Below are 27,509 nucleotides of genomic sequence, written 5' to 3' on the forward strand. Positions count from 1 at the left end.
CAGCAAAGCTCTTTCTGCAGAATGAACACATCAGAGACACTTCTCTTTAAATAAATTGTGCTTTATAAAAATCAGGCCACACATTTCCCCCCTCAAAATGTCAAAACACCAACAGCGTGCAGCCACTGATTGCTAGAGGCATTTCTTTCTCTCCCTGTCCCCCATGTAGAGGATCTGTGCATGAACGCAGCCCCAATCCTGCAGCCAGGGTCAAGCACGGTGTACCGGATTGCACAGTCCAAGGAGGTCCCCATTAACATCCCCCAAAATGATCACCGAAAAAAAAAATCTTTAGCCTGGAAGTGGAACAGTTTGGCCTGGATCAAGCAGCTAGTCCCTAAGCCTCTCTTTCTAACACAAGTGGCCAGAAGGTGGTACCCCCCCCCGCCAAATTCCTGTGCATAAACACTCTGGTCTGACCCACATTTTCATTTGTCTTGCCACTTTCCCTCTGGAAAACCCACTCCTTATGCAGCAAACAGCAACTTGGTTTTCTTTGACTTTTTGAATCACGGTACAGTTGTACCTTGGTTGATGAACGGAATCTGTTCCGGAAGTCTGTTCGACTTCTGAAAACGTTCAGAAACCAAGGTAGGGCTTCTGATTGGCTGCAGGAGCTTCCTGCACTCAACCGGAAGCCGCAGAAGCCCTGTCGGACGTTCGGGTTCCAAAGAACGTTTGCAAACCAGAACACTCACTCCCGGGTTTGCGGTGTTCGGGGGCCAAAACGTTTGAGCCGCAAGGCGTTCTGTCAACCAATGTACTACTGTATAAGTATTTTATATAGAGTGTGGACAAGATATCAAGAGCTACTGGAAAGGACAACACCTTTATGGTTATTTCCTATAGAAGCTAGTATAGAGTAGAAAAGCAGTGGGGAAGGTAGAAAACCACTCCGACCCATGGCTAGAAAGCCCCCGGAATGGACTACGAAGGTTTGGCCACATCAGCTGCTCATCAACAAGGTACCCTCCAGGTGTTCAACTGCAACTCCAATCACCACCGCAGAACATTTAACATGGGAGTCTGGGAAGGGCTCATGGGAATTGGGGAAACAAACAGCATCTGAAGGGTACCAGTTTGCAGACTGCATCATCTGTGCCAAAGCATCTTCTGTCCTTAATCTTACCTTGCACTCCTAACTTGAAACAGAGAAAACCTCTAGGCTTTATCCAACTCTAGCCATGGAAAATCAAGTTTGTTCAGTTGGTCTACTTTGCATAGGACTAATGCTGAATACAGCCCTTTATATGCCCCCCATGCTTTCAAAGGGGTGTGACTTACTTGCAGCCTTCCCCAACTTGGCACCCTCTGGAATATCAGAGTTCAACTCCCAAGTGCCGTTGGTCCCATGGGCATAGCCAGAGAGGGTGATGGGGGCTGAGAGTCCAGCAACACCTGGAAGGTGCAAGCAGGTGGGAGCAGGCTGCCTTACTCTGATCCCTGTTTCCCCTATTCCTCCAAAGTGAGTGGGGTTATTAATCAAACTTGGTGGAAACTAGCACAGCTGTTTTGAAAGGCAGGCAGGCTGCAGAGAATCTGCTGGGTTTTGCAGTTTCAACAACTGGCTGCCCTGTGCCACACTGCCGACGCCCAGCCACAGAGATGAAGGCTCCAGCGCTCACCTGCCGCTAAGCAAGAGAGAGACCGTGGCCACATCCTATTTGTGGCTTGGAAACAAAATTGTCACTCGGGACCGAGAGTCTAAAAAGCAGGCGAGACAGAAACTTTTCCTGGGGTTGGACGCTTTTGCCTAACTTGCCTTTGCACAAACATGTTTGTGAAACTAGACCAAGTCTTGTAAAGCAAACACACCCCAGAAGCAATTTGGCTTCAAGCCTCCTTCAGTTCTTGGAGCGAGGGGGCAGCTCTGCTCAAGAGCCTGTGGGCGTATTTTTCCTTAGTGCAATCCTGCCTTAGATGTGGAACAAGAGGGCAACTGAGGTAAGCCCCACTTGCTCTGAAGAGAGGGTTGAGCATGGATCAGGACCTGCTGATGGCCCTTCAAATTCATGCTGAGGACACCCTTTACACAAAGAACTTTGGGAAGTGTGTGTGTGTGACTTCTTTTAAGCAAAAATCCATATTATTCCCAAGGTTGTATTTGGGTGGGAGGGTGGTATGTGTCCTGGGTGATGACACCCAGATAGAGAAGGGTACCTCCCTCACCCTGTGTGGAGACAGGTCTGCTTTCTTTTTTTGAACTTGCTTGATTTTTTTCTAAAAACAGCCCAGACTGATGGGTGCAGGGTGAGGGCCTCCCTCTGGATGGTGTTGGGATGCCATCTCCCATCAGCTCTCAGCTAAGAAGGCCAAGTTTCAGAGATGATGATAACAAGTGTTTGAAGTCTGAAACATGGAGGTTGGCACAGGCTGCCCCCCTTCATGGTGCAGAAGGAAGTGCCCCACCAGTCACCATGTTAACAGGAGCAAAAGTCTGTTCCCCCCCCCCGCCCCTGCCAACCTGTCTACAGATCTTGTCCCCCACACTTAATGCTTTGGGTATTTCCCCTAGCTGAAGCACCCAAGTGCTTGGGGAGATCTTGCAGTTTCTCAAATCCTATAGCTATTAACAATATGATTTTATTTTATTTTTCATTTGGAGAAAATACATCTGCTCTGAGAAGACGCACCTATTACAGGCACTCTTGAGGAGCAGCTGGTCTTTTAGGAATCAGAGCAGATCTGAGCACACACAGCCCATTCAACAAAAATGGTGCCCCAATATTTCCCAACTTGCCGTCTAAGCACATTAAAACAGCATGACCTTGAGCAATCCCTGCAAATCTGACGAGCCAGTCCAGTTCACCACACACCTGTCCCCTACCACAACACCCAAACTGATGACTTGTGCCCAGAGATGGTGAACTAAGCAGGCCACGAACTCAGGCCAGAGGGACACACTCCCGTGACAAGTTCCCCCCTCCCCTCAAAAAAGAACACCAACAAGTCTAGTTCATGGGCATTTCTTATGTATGAAAGAAGTGCCGAGTAACACCTGTGGCCCTCTAAATTTTGTTGGAGTGGAACTCCCATCATTGTTGTCTTTGACCACTGGTCATGCTGGCTGATGGGAAGCCCCAAGAACCTCTGGTGAGCAAGCAGGGTTAGCCACCCGCATAGTGGAGTTTGCCCAGATTGTGCCCTAAAAACAGATTGGAACAAATCCTTTGGAAGTATCGCCTTACACAAGATCACAAGATCCTGGCCAACAGAAGCTGGCTGTGGGATCACACCCCTGAAGCAAGATGCAACTGCGAGATTTTTGAAGGACCCACCTGCAATTGCCCCACCTGCAACTTACTGGGAGTGTTTCCCTTCCTTTAAACAAAAGAAGGCAGGCAGTAACGGGAACTTAGCCAAATGTTTAAGAAAATGCTATCCTGCTCTTGAGTGAGTTTGAGCTTCATTCTGGCTACCAAACTCCCCTGACACGTACATCCATTTGTTGTCCGCAACTCCCAACAGATGGGGAGATGTCACTTGCTTCCCATCATAATGATGGGCCTTTGGCCTGACCTCATGGAAGGGTAACATCTGTAGCTGCCCAGATGTTGATGAGACTACAGTTCCCAGCATCCATCACTATGGTTAGAGCAGATGGAAATCCAACAACATCCAGATTCCCCCAAACCCTGTTAAAAAGCAAGGGTGACTTTCCAAGTTAACAGAAAGAAACCCTGGTATTTGAAGCCCAAAGCTCTCCCACCTCCAATACCCCCTTTCCCAGGGACATTCCCCTCCACCCACAACATAAAACAGAGAACCAACACAAAAGGGCAAGCGAAGGTCGCCCGTTTTTGCAGCTCCAATGGAGACCATCCATCCTTGGAGTTTCTGTGGTTCCCCCTCCAACCCACCCTGGAACTCTGCACCTAAATCCCCTAAAATACATATGATTAAAATGATAAAAAGCACCTCCCATTATTGCTACTTGTTTCTGTTCAGAAACCCATTTCGGGACATTGCTCCCACCCAATGAGAAGTGGGTCCCAGACTTTTGGAAGTGCACTGATATTTAGGAAGGGAGAAATTGCATGTCTAAGGAATGTGTGTGTGGAAAACACATACCCCAAGCAGTGAAATACCTCCACAATGTTGGGAGACATCATTTCATAATTCGCTGTCCAGTTATACAAACCGAGGCAAAGTTGTTAACACTGTCCTCAACCTCCAAAGGGATGGGGGGCACCTAGAGCCCCATGGAGATGGGGCATGGTTAAAGGAACAGTAACCCTAGAACACAGGGAATGGTTGAACAGGTGAGATCCAAGTCCTTTCAAGTAAGCAGAGGAGAGAGAGAGAGAAAAAAAGAACACGTTTCTGCCTGGATTTTGGACAGTCAAAGAGGCTTTTCCCCAAAACTCTGAAGAGTCACAGCATCAAGTTGGAGAGTTTAATCTGTGCGTTGGTGGTGTCTGGTCTGGGGAAGGGAAGCCAAAGACGAGAACAGGAATGATAATTATAGATATACACAGAGGCGTTCCCTTTCCCATCTCCCTTTCCCTAGGACTTTGAGGAAGAGTTTGCAAACTTCCCCCCTCCATCCTAAGCAAAGAAGAATCACCACAAAGTTTCATTTTTGGCAACAGGTTGTTTTGAAAGGTGTGCATCTTTTGCACTGGGGCCTTCAAAAGGTTGTCACTGTGCAAGGCTGGGTGCCTCTCCGTTGACTTCACTGGGCCTCCCCGACAGCCTGAGGAAGGTTTCCCTCATGCTGCTGTAACATCTGTTGGTGAGGTCATCAACGTCCATGGTAGTCAGACCCTGGGTTGGGATGGGGGGCAAGACTTCGACCTGGACTCTGCCTGGTGAGGGTAAACAAATCATTTACGTATTTATTTTGTCAAATTTATACATCGCTTGACTGTAAAAACAAAAACAAAAAACAAAGAGGTTGTAGAAAAGATAAACTAAATTATCGATGAGAAAAAAACAATAAGACTTCCAAAAAGCTAAGATAACAATACACTAAAACCAGCTTAAAAGTGGCATCAACTTTCTAAACATCTGGGCAAGCTTGTCTAATCAAAATGTTTTTAGCAGGTGCCGAAAAGAGTACTGCAAAGGTGCCTGTCTGATGTCAATAGGCGGGGCGTTCCAACGTGCAGGTTCTGCCACACGAAAAAATGACATCAAGTACCTGGATAACTGGGAATGTTTAAACATTCTTCCTGGAAATCAGTTGTGAGAGATACAGACACGCCTTGCCAGGGAGGACATTACACAAAATGGGGAGCCACCACCAAGAAGTCCCTGTCCTGGGTCAATGCAATGGGGCAGCCTCCAGTGACAGCAACCCCCATGAATGAACCCTGAGAGGGCTTTGGAATATTGGCAATTTAAATATTGGCAATTTGGAATATTGGCAAATAATGCACAGGGTCTGGGAAGAGGACAGTTTGCAGACCAGCTGCTACTATACCTGATGTAAAGAGATTCTTCTTCGAATTGTAAAATGATAAGAAGGAGGAATACACCACAGGAATTACTGGGACCTGGAGACAAGAGAAGGCATGGAGGATGGTTAGCAACTGACCTCAAAGAGATCTGCTATTGCTGCTACTGCATGCATATTAAAAAGGATTTTACCCCCACTTTTGGCCCTAGGATCCCTCTGGGTTCACAGATTTTGGCATGGGTATCTTCTGCAAGGTGACACTGATGCAACAGCAGTGCAATTAAAAGCAAGTAAGAGGCGACTTGATAGAAGTTTACAAAATGATGCCTGGCATGGAGAAAGTGGATAGAGAAAAGCTATTCCCCACTCCCTCTGAATGGCAGAACATCTAATAAAGCTGAATGAGAAAAGAAAGTCCTTCTTCACAAAGCGCAGAGTTATACTATGGAAGTGGCAGCAATGTCATCAGCACAGTTGCCTTTAAGAGAGGATTTGACAAATGAATGGAGGAGAGGGCTATGGATGGCCACTAGCAGCCATAAGGGGGGGCAGCAATGCTTCTGAATAACAGTCGCTGGAAACTGAAGGAGGTGTGAGTTGTTGTTGCATGTCCTGCTTGTGCACTTCCCATGTAGCCATCTGGTTGGCCAGTGTGAGAATCGGATGCTGGATTAGATGGGCTATTGGCCTGATCCAACTGCAGCAACCATGATAGCTGAAAATGGAGCCTCCATGCTCAGAGGCAGTCTACCTCTGTTGCTGAGGAATAACGGCTGAGGAGGACTGCTGCACTCAGGACCTTCTTTTGGGCTTCATATAATGGGCTGGCCTCTGCCTGTCACTATTTCATGGGGGTGATTCCACTGCATGTACAATATGTCTGCAAACATGGCAGGATGGCTGGCAACATTAATCTCGCCATGTGGGAATCCCATGCAGATGACAGCAGTGCCTAGAGATAGACAAGTTGTGCATCCATATTAGTGACCAGCAGAGGAGAAATGACCGCTGGGATGACAACAAAGAGAAGAAATGCCACGCTGCACCTGCAGCATAACAACCAAGCACGTTCGTCTGCCCCAGCTGCAACAAAACATGTCTCTCCTGCATCAGTCTCTACAGCCACAGCTGGCACTGTAACCCCCCAAAAGTTTGACTTCACCCACAAAGGCGCACTCTTTCATTGCCTTCCAAATTTCATGCAATTAAAGGGGGTTAAAGTGTGGTTAAAGGACCCAGGTGGCGCTGTGGGTTAAACCACAGAGTCTAGGGCTTGCTGATCAGAAGGTCGGCGGTTCAAATCCCTGCGACGGGGTGAGCTACCGTTGCTCGGTCCCAGCTCCTGCCCACCTAGCAGTTCAAAAGCACATCAAAGTGCAAGTAGATAAATAGGGACTGCTTCGGCGGGAAGGTAAACGGCGTTTCCGTGTGCTGCTCTGGTTCACCAGAGGCAGCATTGTCATGCTGGCCACATGACCCGGAAGCTGTCTGCGGACAAACGCCAGCTCCCTCGGCCTATAGAGCGAGACGAGCGCCGCAACCCCAGAGTCGGACACGACTGGACCTGATGGTCAGGGGCCCCTTTACCTTTACCTAAAGTGTGGTTAACTAATGATTAATGGGAAGGTGTGTAAATACTAAACACAAGCAAATCAGGATGAGTGTCCATTTGCTTGTAACCACCCCATAAACAAGTAAAAAATGCTGAGTAAAGATGGGGCGGGGTCTCTAACCACTGTGCAAGCTTTGCATGAGCAAACCAGGGGCTGTTGGTCACCTGTGTCTGAATGGCAAGATGAAAAGCTCCCTTCTTGAACGGCAGCAACTCCCCGTTCCCGTTCCTGGTACCCTCTGGGTAGATCCACACCTTGACCTGTGGAAAGACACATGCAGTTCTCAAAGTTAGACATTGTGTCCTAGTGATTAGAGTGCTAGGTCATGACCTGAGAGACCAGGGTTCAAATCCCCACTCTGCCATGATGCTTAGAAGGACTTCAGCTTCTCAGAGCTTTGGTTCAAACATTGCGTCTCCTATGAATTCACTTTGTCTTAAGAGAGTAAGATCCCTCTGTCTACCATCAACTACAAGATGGGGGACAAGAAATAATTCTGGTCCACCCTTACAGGATTGTTGTTAGGATTACTGAGATGATGTCCTATAAAGCCAGTGTGGTTAGAGTGTCAGACTAGCACCTGGGAGACCCATGGTTCAAATCCTCACTCAGACATGAAGCTCACTGGGTGTGACATTGGGCCAGTTATTGTCTCTCAGTCTAATCTACCTCACAGGGCTATTTCGAGGATTAAATGTGGGCTAGGACCTGGGAGATGCCAGGGTTCAACTCGTCACTTGGCAGTGAAGCTCACTGGAGGTGATTTTGGCTGCCAGCCACTGCCTCTCAGCCTAGCCTCCCTCACAGGGTCATTGTGGAGATTAAATGAGGCACCTTTAGCTCCTTTGGGGGGGATATTCATGGAAGAACAAACAAAGAATAAAGTCAGAAGGACCACCCTGTGTGTCATTGCATGTGCTCCTTGAGGGCACTGCCTGGGACCCACCTCTTGAGTGTAAGATGCCACAGTTTAAATGCAATGAAACAAAGGATAACTGTCCTTCTCACAGGTGACTGATATACACAGGTAATACTCTGCAGGTTTCATTGAGTTGATCAGTGGCATTTTAGGATAAAACCAATAAAATACTCTACTGGAGGCAAAATGCCACGGCACAATTCTCAAGCGCGTACACATGCAAACATATTTGCAACCCGCCTCCTGCCTGCAACTCACATTGTCTTTCATCATGGCTTGGCCCACTCCGGTCATCACAGACTTGGCGTTGCTGGTTCTCTTCCGGTTGATGAAGATGACACCACCCAGGTACATGATGAGGCCCACCGTGCCCAAGTAGAGGAGCTCCCGCTTCGCGATCTGGACGCAGCGTTCTGGGAGGATCTCCATCAAGCCTAAAGGGATAGGAGAGCAGGCAGGATGCTAAGTTCTGCTTGGTGGTCCAGTATGGATCCTCTCCCTTTCCCTTATCAGGGAGCCCCCATTGTGGCAACACAGGGCAGGAGTGTTAGATTTGGACTGGGAAGACCCTGCTGGCACCTGACCTACCTTACAGGGCTGATGAGAGGGTTACCAATCATCAGTTCATTTCCGGGCCCAATTCAAGGTGCTCACTATAGTGTTCAAAGCCCTAAAACAACTCAGGATCGAAATACCTGAAAGACCCCCTCCTTCCCTACAGACCCTCTTGGATGCTGAGGTTAACAAAGAGGGTTCTCTTCGCGCAGAAGGACCTGCTTCATTTTTAGGGTTTTACGTTGTTTTAAACTGTTTAAATTTTGTAACCCATCCTGGGGCCTTGGGGTGAAGGGCAGGTAACAAACAAACAATCAAACAAACAAACAGGATAAACCTTGCACCTATTTCAAAACTATGTTGATGCTTTGATAGGATCTAAACTTAGAAGATGGAGAGATGTGCAGGGTGTCCTTTTGTCAAAACTTCCGACTTTCACAGGATTCACTGGACAAAAGGTTAAGAGTCACAATTGCTGTAGCACTCAGGTCCTAGTCTATGGCTCCCCCCAGCATGCGGCTCCTTTATGGGTTTCTAAGGGAATGCGGCCCTCAGGTTAAAAAGGGTTCCCTGCCCTGATTTAATCTTTAGACATCTGTGCTTAATCAGCCAACAGATATTCAGTCAACTAATATATATTTTTAAAAATGTCTTACAGTGGACCTAGCTGCAGCCATCTGTGTTCTAATGAGATCTAGGCTTAACTTCTGTAATGAGCACTGTATGGGGTTGCCCTTATAGATGGCTCAGAGACTTCAGGTGGCTCCAAAGGCAGCCACCTGACTTCTGATAGGGGCACAAAATGCCTATAATCTCCATTGCATTGGTGGTTGGTGTGCTTAGGTGCCCAATTCAAAACACTTCTGTGTGTAATTCTTTAAAGCCCAAAATGCTTTGGGACAACAATTATTTGGAAGGCCATTTGTACCCATTTCAACCTGCCTGCACATTAAAGATTGGCAACGTTGGCCCTAGTCATTTGCCCTCTGCCTTCGGGTAGTGAAATTGATAGGGGTTTCTAGAGAGAGGGTGCCTTTTTTAGTGGTGGCTCCACAGCTTTGTAGTTCATTGCTATTCGCTGCCTGTTAACCTCTGGAACATCACCACAAACAACTCTTTGAAAAAGGCTCTGAATACAGTACCATGTTTCAGGCAGCCTGTGCAATGAACTGTATTTTATATTCTGGGCTAGGTGAGCACTGGTTGTTGTTGTTGTTTTAGTTACTGCTGCCTCACTTAGCTGTTAATGTTTATACAAATTCAGTTGCATTTTATATTCTGTATTTCTGTTATACTCTGGAAAAATGTCATCATCACATGAACCAGTTTTGAGTGCTGGGGCAGGGGGAAGCTTCTTCTGGCTATTCTCACCCATCATGTCCAAGATGCTTTGATGGTTCGAGACGATGACGCAGGGCCCCTCGACCTCAAAATGCTCTAGGCCCTTCTTGTCAAACCTCAGCCCATATAAGTACTTGAAGCTACGGACAACATTTTTGATGATCCTGTGGGCAGGAGAGGAAACGAGAGGTCAAGTAACGGGAGAGTTTTAAACAAATAAAATCACATGTAAAGTGACTGGCATAAATTGTTACATGTCACCCCAATCTCCAAATAGTGAGAGACTCCAGGAATTCCAAGTGCTTAACCCTGGGTTTGGTGTCTTTGGAATGATGGTCAGTGGATGCTGCTGTGTCTTCAGGATATGTAATTCTTTTTACACATACACACAACCTGAGCATAGGATGGAGGGGCTCATAGCATTACGACCCCAACAAATCTTGCTTTTCCATTAGTCACAACTTTGGATCCAGCACAAAGCAAGCGGGTCTCTGTGTCTCCAGCTTCCATCTCAGAACATAACACACCTCTCTGGCTCTTGTTTTCCCCTTGCAAGTAGGTGAAAGGGGTGGAGGAAAGCTCACTCCCCCCCCCATTAGTCTGGAGGGCCCCATCCATAGCTGTCAACCCTCCCTTTTTTTGCAGGAAACTCCCTTATTCCAAGCCACAGCTGTCAACCCTCCCTTTTTTTGCTGGAAATTCCCTTATACCAGCGTCATTTCCTGCTGCTATCCTGGATTGTTAGATATACCGTAGACTGTCCCCAGGACAGGTGAGGCTGCTGATCCCTTATTTTCAAATACGAAAGTTGACAGCTATGGCCCCATCACTTAGCTGTAGTTCTTACAACCTGGCTCATTCTTTGGGGATGCTGATGATGATATGTATGTGGCCAGCAAAGGCATGGATTTTAAACCAGTGTGCTGTGGTACCTTGGGGTGCCTTGAATGATGGTCAGGAGTGCCACAGGCAACACTGGTCTCCATCCCTTTCCTTCCCTCCCTTCCTCCATGCATTTCTGCCTCTGCTTGCATGGCTGTTTGTTGCAGCAGCCCTGGCTACAAGCTCCACAGGTGAATGGTGCCCCTAGGGCTGGCCAGGGAGTGCTGGCTGCCTCGGAGTAAGCAAGCAAGTGGGTTCATAGAATCATAGAGTTGGAAGAGACCACAAGGGCCATCCAGTCCAATCCCCTGCCAAGCAGGAAACACCATCAAAGCATTCTTGACATATGCCTGTCAAGCCTCTGCTTAACAGGGTGAGGGAGCCCAGCCAACCAGTCTGTCAGACCTGGCTGTTGGGAATGGGCGGACAAGTGGGAGGCCGGGCAGGCAGGCAGGCAAGCAGTGCACTGGCTTTTCTTGTGCTGGCTGTGTGAAATGCCTGCCTGGGAGCTGTTTGCCTGGTGCTGAAGGGGAGCCTTTCTGCCATGCAGGCCGGGCAGCGCCCACTGCTGCCACCCAAGGTGCAAGCCTCACATTCACAGTTGCCAAGTCTCCTTTGGCGGTTCTGAGACCGGGGCGGCTGCAGCTGCTGCCTAGAGGACTCCCAAGAAGCGGAGAAAGGAGAGGAAGCCGAGTGAACACTCCACAAGGGAGGGTGTTCAAAAAGGGATGAGGGGCTGCTGGCAAGGGGTGGCATAACTGGGCTTCTGAGGCTCAGAGCATGTTTCCCCACAGGGGAGCCACAGAAAGAATGTAGTTGGTCAAGGTAGCCAAGGACACAAAAAGGTTGAAAACCTCCGAGCTAAGTTCTTACAAAGAAACTTGTCTGACCTGTTCAGCAACAACCTCCATTAGATTCTAACCCTCACTGGGCATGGGACCCCAGAATTAGAAGGGACTCAGGGCAACACCCAGACTCACCTCCCCAACACAAAATATAAAAGGACAGCAAACGCCTGTCAGCATAAAAACAAAACAAAACTAAGGTGCCTGAAAGTCAAAAGTGAGAGTGCCTGATGAATCTCTACTGGAAGACTGTTCTGCACAACATGGGATCAAAGAAAATAAATGGCCAACTCCTAACACTGCAGGAGTTTGGGCTAGATGACCCTCTGTTTCCTTCCAACTCTTCAATTCTGTAATGTTAATGGAGGGCAGCTTGGCCTCTGCAACATGCAGGAGAACTAGCAACAGTCAACCATATGATCTCAGTAAGCTTAAAGTTTAGTGACTCCAATACATTCCCTGTGCAAATCACTCTAATTTCCACATGAAAATTTCCCAGGAAATCTACATCACCCACCTTAAGAAGGTAAGAAGAGCCTGCTGGATCTGGCCAATGGCCCATCTAGTCTACTGTTCTGTCCTCAAAGTGGCCAACCAGGTGCTGCAAAGGGAAGTCACCAAGCAGGACACAAATGCAACAGCAACTCTCCCCACCTGTACCTCCTGTCAACTGCCATTCTGGGGATGGAAGGTCTGCAAACACAGTAGCCCTCCACAGGCAGAGTCCTGCTGATTGAACCAAATGCCCATCTCATCCAATGTTGTCTTTTCACAGTTGCCAGCAAAATGCCTCCAATGGGAAGCTCACAAGCAGGAATGCAACAGCAGGAACTCTCTCCACTTGTGATTACCAGCAACTGGTGTCCAGAGGCATTTTGCCTCCAGCAGCAGAAGCAGAGCATAGCCATCATGTCAAGTAGTCATTGATAGTCTTGTCCTCCTCCAAAATCCTCTCTTAAAGTCACCTGGTAGTTGCCAGATCTATATGTTTGGCACCAGCCTGGCTGCAGGAGTTGCCTGAAGGAGGCATACAAGGTGCCACCCAACCATCCTAGGGACTTCACTCTGGAATTGTGTAGGGTTTACTGCTTAGTCTTTTCTTTCCCAGAAGATGTCCCACAAGGCAGCAAAGGTATAAGATCAGAGTTTTCCTTCTCCTAGATGGTCTCCCTCCAAACCTTCTTGATCATTGGACCCACTATTGGTCTCATCCACCACAGCCTGTCTTCACATGCAGGGGAAGTTCCTCACCTGGTTTAGCTGGCCAGTTGAAGTTGCTGCTGCATGCTGACAGCTTCTAGGGACCACAGGTGAGAGCTGAGTGCAGGGTGGGGACCCAAGGTGGACAGACTATCCCCGGAAGGAGCACAGCATGTCCCCCACCAGTGGTACTATCCCTCCCCAACACCCCAGACACCCCTCAACAGCTGGATTTGTGTTGAATCATGACAACACAAATAAATTAATAATAATAATAATAATAATAATAATAATAATAATAAGAAGAAGAAGAAGAAGAAGAAGAAATTTATTAATTATACCTTGCCCATCTGGCTGGGTTTCCCCAGCCACTCTGGGCAGCTTCCAACAAACTATTAAAATACACTGGTCTGTTAAACATTAAAAGCTTCCCTAAACAGGGTTGCCTTCAGATGTCTTCTAAAAGTCTGCACTCTAATTGCCTTTGGGATTGAACCTAAGAGATGCAAAGCAGATGTGCTTCCATCGAGCTGTAGTCCTTCCCCTAAGAACAACAAGCAAGTCGTCATGGTTCTCAATAAAGGGCTGAATTATACAGGAACATATTGATAATGGTGATGATGATGAACATAGGAAGCTGCCTTGGTAATTGACCCTAGACGGTTACGTAAGTCCAGTCAAAGGCGACTATGGGGTTGCGGCGCTTATCTCGCTTTCAGGCCGAGGGAGCCGCCGTTTGTCCACAGACAGTTTTCCGGGTCATGAGGCCAGCCTGACTAAACCGCTTCTGGTGCACGGAGGACCGTGACGAGTGCCAGAGCACATGGAAACACCGTTTACCTTTCCGCCACAGCGGTACCTATTTATCTACTTGCACTGGCATGCTTTCAAACTGCTAGGTTGGCAGGAGCTGGGACAGAGCAACAGGAGCTCACCCCATTGTGGGGATTCAAACTGCCAACCTTCCGATCAGCAAGCCCAAGAGGCTCAGTGGTTTAGACCACAGTGCCACCCGCATCCCTAGGAAGCTGCCTTATACTGAGTCTAACCCTTGCTCCATCTATCTCAGTATTGTTGCCTACACCGACCAGCTGTTTCCATGAAGTGCTTTGCCACCCTGGCTGGAGTACAGGGAGGTCCCTGGTTGTTTGGCTCATGAGGCACCAAGCCTCTTCCTTTCTGCAGCTGGCTTCTCTCCAGAGAACTCCTCCCTGGGCACATGAGAGCTGTGGAGTGGACCCTGCCCTCTCTCAGGTGAGAGCAGACGAGTGGTGGATGAGTGCCCCAGCCAGTGTGTGCACTCTTGGGATAATGTGTAACTTGCCCCACCTTCCAGCTTCAAAAGCCCAGAACGGCCTGTTGCCTCTGTAGTGTGTTGGAGTACAGTTGTTAGGATGCCCTGAGAGAAAAAGGTAAAGGTAAAGGACCCCTGACAGTTAAGTTCATTTGCAGACGACTCTGGGATTGCAGTGCTCATCTCACTTTACAGGCTGGGGGAGCTGGCGTTTGTCCGCAGGCAGTTTTTTCTGGGTCATGTGGCCAGCAATGGAACACCGAAACCAGAGCAGCGCAAGGAAATACGTTTACCTTCCTGCCGGAGCAGTACCTATTTATCTACTTGAACTTTTTGGTGTGCTTTTGAACTGCTAGGTTGACAAGAGCTGGGACCGAGGAACGGGAGCTCACCCCATCATGGGGAGCAGTACCTATTTATCTACTTGAACTTTTTGGTGTGCTTTTGATCTGCTAGGTTGACAAGAGCTGGGACCGAGGAACGGGAGCTCACCCCATCATGGAGATTCGAACCGCCGACCTTCTGATTGGCAACCCAAGAGGCTCAGTGGTTTAGACCACAGCGCCACCCGTGTCCCTATGCCCTGGGAGGAACCAGGGTTTAAATCCATCCACTCAGTCACAAAGGTCATGGGTGTGACCTTGGGGGCCAGTAACTACCTCTCTTAGCATAACCTACCTCACAGGGTTGTTGTGGGGATTAAATGAGGACTAGGCCCTGATGGAGACCAGGGTTCAAATCCCTCCCAATTCAGCCCTGAAGCTCACTGGGGGTGATCTTGGGCTAGAGAAACCGCCTTTCTTGTATCCTAGGACAGAAACTTAATAAACAGTCATGAAATATACATGGTGCTTTGGGGTTTGGAACCGCCTTTCCTCCCTTGGATGCTCTGCAGCAAATCGACTAAATCAGCAAGAAGGCTGCCTCCCCAGAAACTGGCCTGGCTGCTTTTCCCTCACGCTTCTAAGCAGTTGAGCAAGTGGAGCTCTTGTCAGTTTGGGCCCATGTATCCAATTTCTTGAATCCCGATTCTGTCATCTGACACCTGTCTTGCAAGATACCACCAAAGTCTTGCAAAGTCTCAAGTGCTCCATGAGATCTCACAATATTTACAAGAGGTATGTCCAGAAATTTGTGCCACTTGAGGATGGCGATCCTCCACTGAGACAGAGGCAAGGTGGGTGCCACCTCCCTGGGCTTCTGCCATTCAAGGTGGGTGTCTCCCACAGCCTCATCAGTGGGCCAGTACCAAGAGGCCCCGATGGCCGCCAAACCTGTATGGCTTTAAAAGAGAATTGGATGAATTCATGAAGGAGATGAGGTGTTCAGTGGCTACTAGCCCTGATGTCAATGCTCTGCATACACAGTTGGAGGCAGTAATGCTTACAAATGCCAGTTTCTGGAGACCACAGGAGGGGAGAGTGCCCTCGTGCCAACTGCTGGAAGGTTTCCTGTTGGGGGCATCTTGTTGGCCCCTGTGAGGACAGGATGCTGGGCCTGATGGGCCACTGGCCTGATCCAGCAGGCTCTCCTTATGTTCTTAATCTGGTGATGTGAATTTCCTGGGAAATCTTGATGTGCAAATTAGAGTAATTTTTATAGGGAATTTATTGGGTCCAGGGTCCTGGGCTACTCAGATCCCCTTAGGCCTGGTCCACCAAGGCTCATCTCATGTCCACACATAGCCTAGTACAGTAAAAGCACAGACAAGGAAAAAACGCACTGCCAGGATCCGTCGCAGGTATGCTTGCGTTTGTACCTACCCTCATCTAACGGGAGGACGTCCAATTCTAATAACCTTACGAAACAAACCTAAATTTTCTGCCCTTGCTTCACAGTTGTTAGCCACTCCAAGAGCATTAGAAAAACCACACCAGAAGTGGTATTCTTCTTCTTTTTAGGAAGCTGCCTTTCACTGAATCAGAGCAAACTGGGGGGGGGGCTCACTCCCAGCCCTAGCTGGAGATGCCCTGCCTCTGGCAATGGTCCGACTCCATTCCATGGTTCTGAAGTAAGAGCCAATTGGTTGCAGTTTTGCAAGCCATGGCACTCCCATCTCCTCCTCTGCAGAATCAACAGAGCATGCTAGTTTTTAGTTGTTGTTGTTTTGCAGACGGGGGAGGAACATCCTCTATCTGGCAACCTTCTGCCCAGCAGGAAGGACCATGGTTCAGAGATGGAGCACCTGTTCTGCATGCAAAGGCCCCAGGTTCAATCCCTCTGGGAATATCAAGGTAGGTCTGGGAATGTCTCCAATCTAAAACCCTGGAAAGCCAGTGCTGCTGTCAGTCAGTGTTGGTGACACTGAATTAGATGGACTGACTCAGTCTAAGGCAGCCTCTCTTTGTGCCAGGGGTGAGTCCAGAGCAGACTTGCTGCTTTCCACCTCTCCCTCCACCCCACAACCTTAAACACACACAGACAGACTTTGCACACAGGAAACAGTGTTTCTCAAAAGGCACACGGCGCTTTTGCAACAGTCAACTTCCTCTGACCTCCTTTTTACAGCATCTGGTTACAGCATCGAACCCTCACCCAGGACTGAAATGACGACAGGGTCATTGTGTTACACTCAGCTCCACCACTGCCACAGCCACATCAGAAAGCATTGCAACATTTTCCTCATGACACAGATGTCAGCTGCACCAGCAAATCCATTCCACCCCCCTCAAAGAAAACTGTTAAAAAAAGGAAAAGGCAAAAGTGTCCCTAGGTATGTAAAGTAAAGGTAAAGGGACCCCTGACCATTAGGTCCAGTCATGACCGATTCTGGGGTTGCGGCGCTCATCTCACGTTATTGGCCGAGGGAGCCGGCGTACAGCTTCCAGGTCATGTGGCCAGCATGACAAAACCGCTTCTGGCGAACCAGAGCAGCACATGGAAACACCGTTTACCTTCCCACTGTAGCGGTACCTATTTATCTACTTGCACTTTGACATGCTTTCGAACTGCTAGGTTGGTAGGTGCAGGGACCGACCAACGGGAGCTCACCCCATCGCGGGGATTCGAACCACCGACCTTCTGATTAGCAAGCCCTAGGCTCTGTGGTTTAACCCACAGCGCCACCCGCATCCCTTCTCTAGGTATGTAGAATGCCTTTTTTTGTGTGTGTTTATTTTCCTTATTCTTGCCTGTATGGGTGGCCTCATTCTGACAAGGCCTCAACCATCAATGCATACAGTAAGCTTGATTCAAGGCACTGTATTCTCTGAAAAACAGGAATAGCCAGTACTGCCACACAACTTGGTCATGTACCTCTAAGGACTTTGAAGATTCCTCAGAAAAGGCCCATATGAAAATGCCACACTTTATTCATAACATCAGCACAAAGGAAGGCCCAGGTGCCGCGAAGTCTGAGGCAGCCCCTCCCATTCCCAACTCAACCTACTGCACAGGGTTGTTGTGAGAATAAAATTGGAAGGGCTGATGCAGAAGACCCATATATGCAGCCTTGAAACACTTTATAAGATCTTACAAACCACCAGCTGGATCAGTGCCCTGTTCTTACAGTGACCAACCTGATACCCCAAAGGGAAAACCAGCAAACAGGATTCAAGCACAAGTTTTCAAGCACAAGTTCCCTCTTCCCTCCTGTGGTTTCCAGGAACTGGTATTCAGAATAAAAAAAATCCTTTTATTTTGTTTCGACTACGTCAGACCAACACGGCTACCTACTTGTAACTAGAACCATGGTATTCAGAAGCATTGCTTCCTCCACCTATGAAAGCAAAGCACAGCCATTATGGCCAGTAGCCTTCTCCTCCTTTATTAATTTGTATAATCCTTTTTAAAGCCATCTAGGTCGGTAGCCGTTACTGCTTCCTGTGGAAGTTAAGTTCCATAGTTTAACTATGTGATGTGCAAAGAAAGGCTTTCTTTAAATTAAAAAAGTCCCCATTGCTGCAAACATTCTTCAAAGGAGAGCCACTCCATCCTAGGAAGGAATAAGGAGCAATATAAACTTAACAAGATAATTGTAAAACGAGAACCAGCCAACAAAATGGGCTCTCTTCTATTGGTTGTGTGTACATACCAAACATCTGAGGCACATGGCTTTACCTCAAAGAGCCCTGGGGACTTTGTTTTACCTTTCACAGAGTTCCAGTTCCCAGGATTTTTTTAAAAAAAAAAACCGGGGGGTGGGGGGTTGCTTTAAATGTGCAGTGTGTACATAGCCTTATACACAAACCCAGTCCTGGCTCTTGGAATCTTGTGGGCAAGGCCAGATTAACCCCTTTTGCAGCTTATATAAATCTCAGGGCAGGGATATTTGATGACCAAGGAGGCCAGAGAACCTGCTCCCTTCTGGAGGTGACCTACTGGCCAGGATAGCCTTCCTGGGTCAGGTCAGCCCCTTGGTACACTAAGGCAGCGTTTCTCAACCGCTGTTCCGCGGCACAGTAGTGTGCCGTGAGACACCGGTTGGTGTGCCGCGACGTGCCGGGATGCCAGGGGCGCCGAGCCGCTGCGCCTGCGGCAGTCGTCCGGGGCCCACGGTAGTTACGCCCGACTCCCGAGCCGTGTGGCGCCTGAGGCGACCGTCATCACAGCCGCACTGTGTGGGAGGGGGCAGGGGCTGACGCTCCCGACGTTCGGGAGTCCTTTGCGCATGCGCAAAGCGCAGCTGTGGACTCCGGTTGTTTCTCCCGAGTTGTCCGGGAGTTGTCCAGCGGCGCCCGCCGGAGTCCGCGCTGTGTGGGAGGGGGCAGGGCTGACGCTCTCATGGTCTCCCGACTCTGCCAGCCAGGTCTCCTTCTCCCGACGTTGGCAGCCCGGCGCAGCTCACGGGGCGCCCAGGGGCCGTCAAGGCAGGTGCTCGGCTCCCGCCGCCGGCCCTTCTCCCGCCATGGCTGCCGCCGCGCACCCGGCTAGGATCCAAGCAGGCGGCCGCGGGGCGGGTGTGTCGCTGGGTCCACCCCTCCTCCTCCTCCCTCGACGGGGCTATGAACTCCGTGTAGGTGTGTTTAAACTTTTATTGATGAAAAGTAAACTCTTCAGCATAAGTCTGTCATGATATTAACACGTATTTTCATTTTAGGCAGGCTAAATCATTTCAATTAATGACACAGCACTTCCTGTCGAGAATCCCAGCAAAACAATTTTGCATAGGTGTACGCCACACATTTCATTAAAGTGCGCATCCAGGGAATCCCCCCCCCAAAAAAACCCCATTTATTGAGTACATAATCATAAAAGGACATCATTTTTATTCATCAAACTAATGAAACAAAAGTTTCACTATTTCTTTTAAATTAACAACCAAACTTTAAAAATACAATCTTAAGTGAGACACAAATTACTATCTTTTTGGCAAGTGTTTCTTACAGTCATAATTATATAGTCAATATAGGGCGGCACAGAGTTAAATTTTTTAACTTTTTTAATGGTGGTGTGCCTCGAGATTTTTTTCATGGAACAAGTGTGCCTTGGCCCAAAAAAGGTTGAGAAACACTGCACTAAGGTTGTATAACAAACATTACTACTGTATTACTTTTTTTTAATAATGTCAAACTGTATCCCCAAAACTGGCCCACTGGCCGCTTGCTATCCAGCCTGGCATCTGGCTGCTACAAAAAGTGTGCAACCCCAGAATTGCAAAACCAGAGCCACAAAGTTCTGAGGCTGTTCTGGAACCCTGGTTGATAACAAACAGGAGTCTTTTCCTCTGGTGCGAACCTGGCACATAAAAAGCTGCTTTCTGTTGAGTTATTGGACCATTGGTCCATTCAGCTCCTTATTGTCTACACCAGGGGTGGCCAACTCCCAATAGACTGCGATCTACTCAGAGAGTTAAAAGCTGGCAGTGATCTACCCCCTTTTGGGGGGTTCAGGTCAAAGTTAGTGAGCTTTTTCCAGGGAGGGAGAAAGCCATGCTTTTTGGGGTGCAGGGCAAAAATGTTGGGCTTTTTCTAGGGGAGCCAAACTTGTTGAGCATCTTTGGGGGGAGCCAGTGATCTACCACAGATGTCCAGTGATCTACTGGTAGATCACGATCTACCTGTTGGACGTGCCTGGTCTACACTGACGGGCAGTAATTCTCCAGCCCTGCCTGCAGATGACACTGGGGATTGAACCCAAGACCTTCCATGCAGAGCAGAGGCTCTTCCACAGAGCCATGGCCCTTCCCTAATTTCACTGGTCTACTCTGAGTAGATTTTCACCAACTGCCGCCCCATAGGTTGCTCTATACATAGATATACAGATATAGACATATCTCAGTTCAGGCAGGCCAGCAGTGTTGTCACAGCTCAAGGACACATTCCAAGCAGGCTCGTGTACTCCAGGAACAGCAGGGCCCATAGGGAGAGGGCTGGGGGCAGGGTGGTGGTCAAGGAAAGAGCACTGGGGGCTTGCCAGGGAGGGCCAAAGGGCCACATGTGGCCTGAGAAGTTTTCAGCTGCTGCTTTAGGACTTTAAACTCTATTGTTTAAAGGCCTTTGGGTTTCCCTGATGCCAGAACTTACCATGCCCTGCAAATAAATAAACTCTGCCACCCCTGGTGAATGTGCTTCTAGGATTTCTATTTATAGGCTCTAAGAGGATGAGTAAGCGTGATCACCGCCCCTCTGCATGTGGGCCATGCTGCATCCTTGATCCCTTTTTAAGTGGCTTCTGGGGCTAATGCTCACACATTAGGATGTTTCTTTTGCAGGCTTCATCTGGCTGGGCCTGTGGGAAGAGCTGCTAGGAGGGGAATGTGAGGGGTGGGGGTGGGGACTGATTGGTTGAGCAACCAGTTGTTTGCTGTCCGGTCTGCCAGGACTATCTGAGTGAGTTCTTGTGTGTCAGAAGGACCCCAAACTAGGAAAGCCAGCCAATATCTCTAGGGCAGGCTGTTAATGCAGGCTCTGCAAACAAGAGTTTAGCTGAATTGTTCAAGGCTTTGACTTGCTGGCTGGGACTGATGGGAGCTTTAGTGCAAAACACCTGGAGGGCACCAAATGTATGAGGAAGGGCTGCAGCTCAGTGGCAGAGCACTTGCTTTGCTTGCAGAAGGTCCTGGGTTCAACAACCAGCAGCATCTCCTCCAGGTAGGTCTTGGAAAAAAGACTCCCTACAGAAGCCCCCTCGTGAAGCTGCTGTCAGCCAGTGTAGACAGTGGACCAAGAGTCTGACTTAGTAGAAGGCATCTCCCTAAGTTAAACATAAGTAGCAAGTTCCTATTAAAATTAGCCCTTTACTCAGAACCATGAAGGGACCCAGGTGGCGCTGTGGGTTAAACCACAGAATCTAGGGCTTACTGATCAGAAGGTCGGCGGTTCGAATCCCTGCAACGGGGTGATGCTCGGTCCCAGCTGCTGCCCACCTAGCAGTTCGAAAGCACATCAAAGTGCAAGTAGATAAATAGGGACCGCTCCAGCGGGAAGGTAAACGGCGTTTCCGTGCGCTGCTCTGGTTCGCCAGAAGCAGCTTTTTGATGCTGGCCACATGACCCGGAAGCTGTCTGCGGACAAACGCCGGCTCCCTTGGCCTATAGAGCAAGATGAGCACCGCAATCCCAGAGTCGGACACGACTGGACCTGATGGTCAGGGGCCCCTTTACCGTTTTACAGAACCATGACAAGGATCTTAATTTTAAGGGGAAGGTTTGCTGCTCCAAGGTACAGCCCCTGCTGCAGTTTGTTAAGGATGCTCTGAGAAGGGTGAACTGCAGTTCCCAGGATTCATTGAGGGAAGCCCAAATAATAAATATAGGGTGGAGATCTACCCTATATTTAACATGCCAGTGTTAGGCTGCATGCACATAACACATAAAACCTGTCCCACATCTCTCAGAACTCAATTTTTTCACGTAGCAGCACCTAACCCCCGGAACTTCCTGCCTATGGATATTGGTCAGTCACCTTTGCTATACTCTTTTCGGCACCTGCAAAAAAGAGTTTTATGTAGACAAGTCTATGCAGCTATTTAGAAAGCAGATGTGAGTTTTAATCTGCTTTAGTCTATTGCTGTTTTAACTTTTCGAATGTCTTAAATTATTGTTAATTCTTCCTGTTGATAATTTTATTGTTTTTCTCTGTTGTTAACTGTGCTGAAGTTTTTCTTTCTTAAATCATGAAGCTCTGTATAGATTTTACGAAATAAAAAAGTTAAAAGCACTCAGCTTTCCCCAAAGAGTTATAGCCACCGCAGTTTGTTAAAGGCACTGGGAACTGTAGCTCCCTGGGGAGCAAAACTACACTTCCCAAGATTCTTTGGGGGAAGAAACCATGTACTCCAAAGGCATGGGGTACTGTATCTGCAGGCCGCATTTTTAAAATTTAAACAGGTCTACTCTGCACATGTCCAGCACCATATCTAACCCTCCAACTTGTGTGCAGCTGTACCTACAAGTGGCCTGTGGCCCCTGGAATGTTACCTGGAAGGGAATGGCAAAAGGAAGACTCCCCACCTCTTGCCTGTTGTGTGGTGGGTGTTGTCCTTGCGAAAAGCATGCAAATAAGTGACCGTGTGGCAAAGTGTCAGCGCTCTCCACAGGCATTCCTGCTAAACAAAATTCTTGCCTCAACTTGCCTCCTTTAAATAAAGCTTTTGACATAAAAGCATCATTACAGCAACGCAAACACACACACACACACCCCTGCAGAAGGGGTGTGTTTGGAGCCCACACACCTCTGAATACCTAACTTGACACTAACAATTCCAGTCCGTCAGGGTGTGGAGCAACACAAGAAAGGAGAAAGAAGTCTGGGATATTCTACGCGAGAAAGGGGAATTTTGACACCCACGTCCCATGCCCCACTCACAACCTGGCATATTTATTTTTTCTGGAGGGGGAGAGAAATCTCACATTTGCTCACATTCTAGTCCTCATGGACTTGAAGAAAAGGCTGAATTAAATAGGAGCATAGCCTTTTATGGAGTCAGAACACAGGTCCATTTTAGCTCCATATTGTCTACACTGACTGGCAGCAGCTGTTCTCCAGGGTTTGAGGCAGGGGATGTTTTCCCAGCCATATATGGAGGTTCCAATGACTGACTTGGGGCTTTCTGCATGGAAAATGAATGCTCTGTCCCTGAGCTACACCTATTCTCTTAAAAATATATATAAAATGACTAACTGGCCCTGCCACACTGTGGGTCCTCAGTTCCGTTCCCTGAAAACCTGAGCTATCCCGTCCCCGTCCTGCCCCCCCCCCAACACAGCTCCGTTCCCTTGCAAACCTGAGCTGATGTGTTTTGGGACATGGGTGGCTAGGGGCAGGATCCTGGTGTGGCCCTTTGTGGAGGAACGGCCATTCTGGCAGTTATAGCATATTGGTTGCTGAGACACAGGTTCGGCCTTCTATTTCCCAGCATGCCTGGCAGTGTCTGCTGTCTGAGTTTTGAGGTCCACAAAACAGGGTTTTACCTTGCACTGGGGTATCATCTGTGTACGCAAATGGTATGTGGACACTCGGTTATTCGCATGTGACGTTGTGTCCAAATTTCATTGGCATTGGTCAAGCGGTTTTGGTGAGAGGTGGAGACCAACACACAAGCCCCTTTTACATTTTTATATACAGTAGTACCTCGGGTTACGAACACGATCCGTTCCGGGTCGCAGTTCGTAACCCGAAAAGGTCACAAACCGAGCGCCATTTCTGCGCATGTGCAAAGCGCGCCGCGGAGTTCGTAACCCGAGCGGTTCGTAAACTGAGGTACGACTGTACTAAGTACCTAAGTATCATTTTATGTACAGTACCTTGCTAGACGAATGCCTCAAAAGACGAAAAACCCGCAAAACGAAAGCGTTTTGCGATTTCAATGGAGACTCGCAAGACGAAGTTTCCTATGGCGTACTTCGCAAGACGAATTTTTTCCGTCTTGCGAGACACCCTATGTGTTCCTATGGGAGCCGCTTCGCAAAACGAATTTTTCGCTATACGAAGCGAATCGCGGGACGAATTAAATTTGTCTTGCGAGGCACCACTGTATATAGATGTTCTAGTCCTCATAGTACTGAAGAAAGGGCTGCATTCAGTCACCAGATTTCATCTTGGCAGCTGACAAAAGTGACCACAGGTTTTTTGGGGTAGGGTGGGGGTGGCTCGACAGAGCACGCTGGGGAGGTCTACACCACGAAACTGGTGGTGGTGTAGCTCAAGTTAATTTAGACCCTGAACTTAATACTCTTAAAGCAGCCATTTCTGTGTATAGTATCCACCAGGGAAAGGGACACACAATTTTGGATGAGAGAAAACAGTTGGCATAGCGGATGGTGGGGGTGGAACTGAGGTTCCCTTTCACACCAGCTCAGTTTTCCCACCCATGAGTGCAGCCGGGGGCAGGGGGGGGCAGCTGCCCCTCCAAAATCAATAAAAATACATAGCTAACTGAGGTTCTGCCTCGCAGAGAAGAAAAGGCCTGTCCCTTCAACAAAAATCCAGACTACGCCCATGTTCTCATGTAGGGCATTTCAGGGAAAGTGTTTAAAGAAACTTTAAATAAAGAGGTCTTTTATTTAATACAGTGGTACTTTGGTTCTCAAACGCCTTGGTTCACAAACGCCGAAAACCTGGAAGCAAGTGTTTTCAATCGTTTTTCGGAAGCCGAACGTCCGATGTGGCTGTTGGCTATTGTTTCGGGGGCACCTGCAGCAACCAGAAGCTGCGCCTTGGTTTTTGAACATTTCGGAAGTCAAATGTACTTCCTGAACGGATTAAGTTTGGAACTTTTGTTTTTGCTATTTATTTTGCCTTTTTGAGGCTTTTTCAGTTAATTTGTTTTTGTGACTGTGTGGGACCCAGTTCAGCTACTGATTGATGTGTGACTGCGGAAATGGATAAAAGTCCCCATCCAAACAATGACTATCATCAGTAGAGATAGGGACATTTTTTAATTTTAATTTTTATCATCTACAATACTATTTTATTTATTTTACAGTACAGTACATTGATTATTGCTTTCATTTTATGGATCAATGGTCTCATTAGATAGTAAAATTCATGTTAAATTGCTGTTTTAGGGGTTGTTTTTAAAAGTCTGGAACGGATTAATCCGTTTTGCATTCTTTCAATGGGAAAGTGCGCCTTGGTTTTGGAACGCTTTGGTTTTGGAGCAGACTTCCGGAACAGATTAAGTTTGAGAACCAAGGTACCACTGTACTATATTTCTCCTACACTGTTTACAGGAGGAATATGTGTGTCTATTGCATAAAAACACTTTGGTACACATGAAGGTTTGGAGGAGAACAGCCATGTTGGTGCAATGTATTTCCAATTGCAATAAAGGGAATGCACACACACATTTTCTGCAAACACACCAGCAGAACTATTACCAATCACTTCATGCCACGTTACTGACAGGAGCGGCTTTGCTCCAATGCCCAACCTCCGAACTTCTGCACATTAAATCCTGAAATGTCCCAATAAAGCCAACATCAAAACCAGTTGAAATGCAAGTTAATTGGGGCTTTAAAATAATAATAAATAGGCTGCTGCGTGAATTTCAAGATCTCTCAGTAACCATGAGGGCTAGATGCCTGAAATAATTCAAGTTGTGTCCCTTGATCACCCAAGGAAGTGAAGGTCCACAAAGAGAGGCTATCTTCTTCTCACCCCTTTCGACAGGTCTAGATGCCCTGAAGCATATAAAGAAGTAAAATTTGGGTGGGTCTGGAATGCTGATCTCTGCTTGCTCAGAAGTCAGTATGTGCAGCCAGACGAAGACACCTCAACTCACACTATTGCACTAAAACACCCACCCAACTCTCCCCACCCCCCTCTGAAATGGAAATGCAGGCCTGTTTATTTCATGGCAACATTTAAATTGCCATAATATTTTTGCAGGTTGGTTACTCAGCAGTATGGATACTACAGTCGTACCTCGGGTTACGAACACCTCGGTTTGCGAACAGTTCGGGTTACGAACTGCGCAAACCCCGGAAGTGTTTTCGCTGCGTGCGCAGAAGCGGCGTGTGCGGTCTGCGCATGCGCAAAGCGCGAAAATCGCAAAAATTGCGCTTTGCGCATGCGCAAAATGGCACTTCGGGTCGCGTTCGGTTTACGAACTTTTCGGGTTACGAACTGCGATCCGGAATGGATCGCGTTCGTAACCCGAGGTATTACTGTAGTGTTAAGAGCAACTGAGCAACTCCCTACAGTGCAAGACCAAAGCCTATAATAATAAAATCCCGTAGAAAAGCCAAGGCAAAGGCATCTCTCTCATGACATGTCCAAACCTGTGGCAGCTATGGCGAGTGCCAGGCGACATGGTCACTATGAAAGCCCTAAGGGGATTCACCAGGGATTGTTGCTGCTGTGCCACGATGGAGGTTTGAGACCAGAGGAGAGCTAGCTTTGACACCTGAGAACACACAAAAGGGTTAAAAAACAAGCTGCACTTTCCAGACAATATTGGTGGACCTTCCTGGTAAATGTAAAGCATAGAACATTTTTGAGAAATGCTTCTCCCAAAGTACTAAAACAACACATCTGGTTATTATTTTGTGGGGATAACAATTTTTAAGAAAACAGTACAGGAAGACAGGCCTGAAAATCATTTTGATTCTCCCAAACTGACCAGAATTAAAGTGATATCCATCTTGTTGTAGGAGTTTCCCCCACCCCACTGAATCACACACACACACATTTCCACATGACTAGCAACTTGGGAGCCATAATCCTGTCAGCCTGGAGGCTCTGCTAACTGGACATTTCCCCATCAATGTGCCAGACTGCTAGCCATCTCATTCACAATGGAAGACTCCTCCAAACAAAAGACAGTGATCAACTCTTACAAAAATGTTAATTTCTCTTTGTGTTTAGGAATTCATACCTGGGAGGGTTGAGAGGAGGACTAGGAGAGGTGTCAAAAGTGCTCAGATTTCTACCTTGAACCCTCCTTTTTGTGAGGTATTGATTACATAGCTGTGATGTAGGAATGATGTATTGGGGGTGTTTCTTGGTGATGGGAAAACTGATAAAAGTGGAGGTTCTCTTTTGTTCTGGGTTCCTTCCTTGCTCTCCTGCGTGAGGGGAAGGACCCTGTTGCAACAGCAAAAATAAAGTCTTTGCTTCTCAAAATTCTCTGGTTGGCCTCTGTTATATTCTCCGACCGATGGAGAACCCCATAAGGGCTCTTGTGTACCCCATAAGGGAATAAGGGTAGATTTTTTCTTATAACACTAGCATGTGTTAAATTTGCTGTGAAAATCCAGACTGTGACCTGCCACCTGCCAGGCAGGGCCTGATTCTGCAAACCACACACAGCAAGAGTGTTGTAATTAAGAGTTGAATCAAAATAGCAGCTTATTATCTTTGCTGCAGCTCCCTTAGGCCAGCCACTAAGCAACATCATTTAATTAGGGGAAAATATATCATGGGGTCTCTTGCAGAGAAAGAAATTAAGTTCATTGATGCAGGGAACTGCAACCCCTGTTCTGTGTAGCACAAGCTGGCTTCCAAAAGTAAAGTGGGTGGAGGAGATAGAAAAGCAATGGGGTTGTGGTCCAACTTTGATGTATTATAATTATTGT

At 47.8% G+C, this 27,509-nt stretch overlaps 1 protein-coding gene across 1 annotated transcript in view; it reads right to left on the reverse strand.

The window, feature by feature from the left end:
- Positions 1-45: 45 nt before the first annotated feature.
- AGPAT2 (1-acylglycerol-3-phosphate O-acyltransferase 2) overlaps positions 46-27,509 on the reverse strand; it is a 30,556-nt gene continuing 3,092 nt past the window's right edge. The window contains exons 2-6 of the mRNA XM_035113146.3: positions 9,860-9,993; positions 8,192-8,367; positions 7,179-7,274; positions 5,426-5,498; positions 46-4,808 (exon numbers count right to left, since the gene is read on the reverse strand). Coding sequence (XP_034969037.1) covers positions 4,642-4,808; positions 5,426-5,498; positions 7,179-7,274; positions 8,192-8,367; positions 9,860-9,993 — 646 coding nt within the window. The 3' untranslated portion in view covers positions 46-4,641. The remainder of the gene's footprint in view (positions 4,809-5,425; positions 5,499-7,178; positions 7,275-8,191; positions 8,368-9,859; positions 9,994-27,509) is intronic.

This window comes from Zootoca vivipara, chromosome Z2, assembly GCF_965207765.1.
Source record: "Zootoca vivipara chromosome Z2, rZooViv2.hap1.1, whole genome shotgun sequence".
Classification (NCBI taxonomy): Eukaryota; Metazoa; Chordata; class Lepidosauria; order Squamata; family Lacertidae; genus Zootoca; species Zootoca vivipara.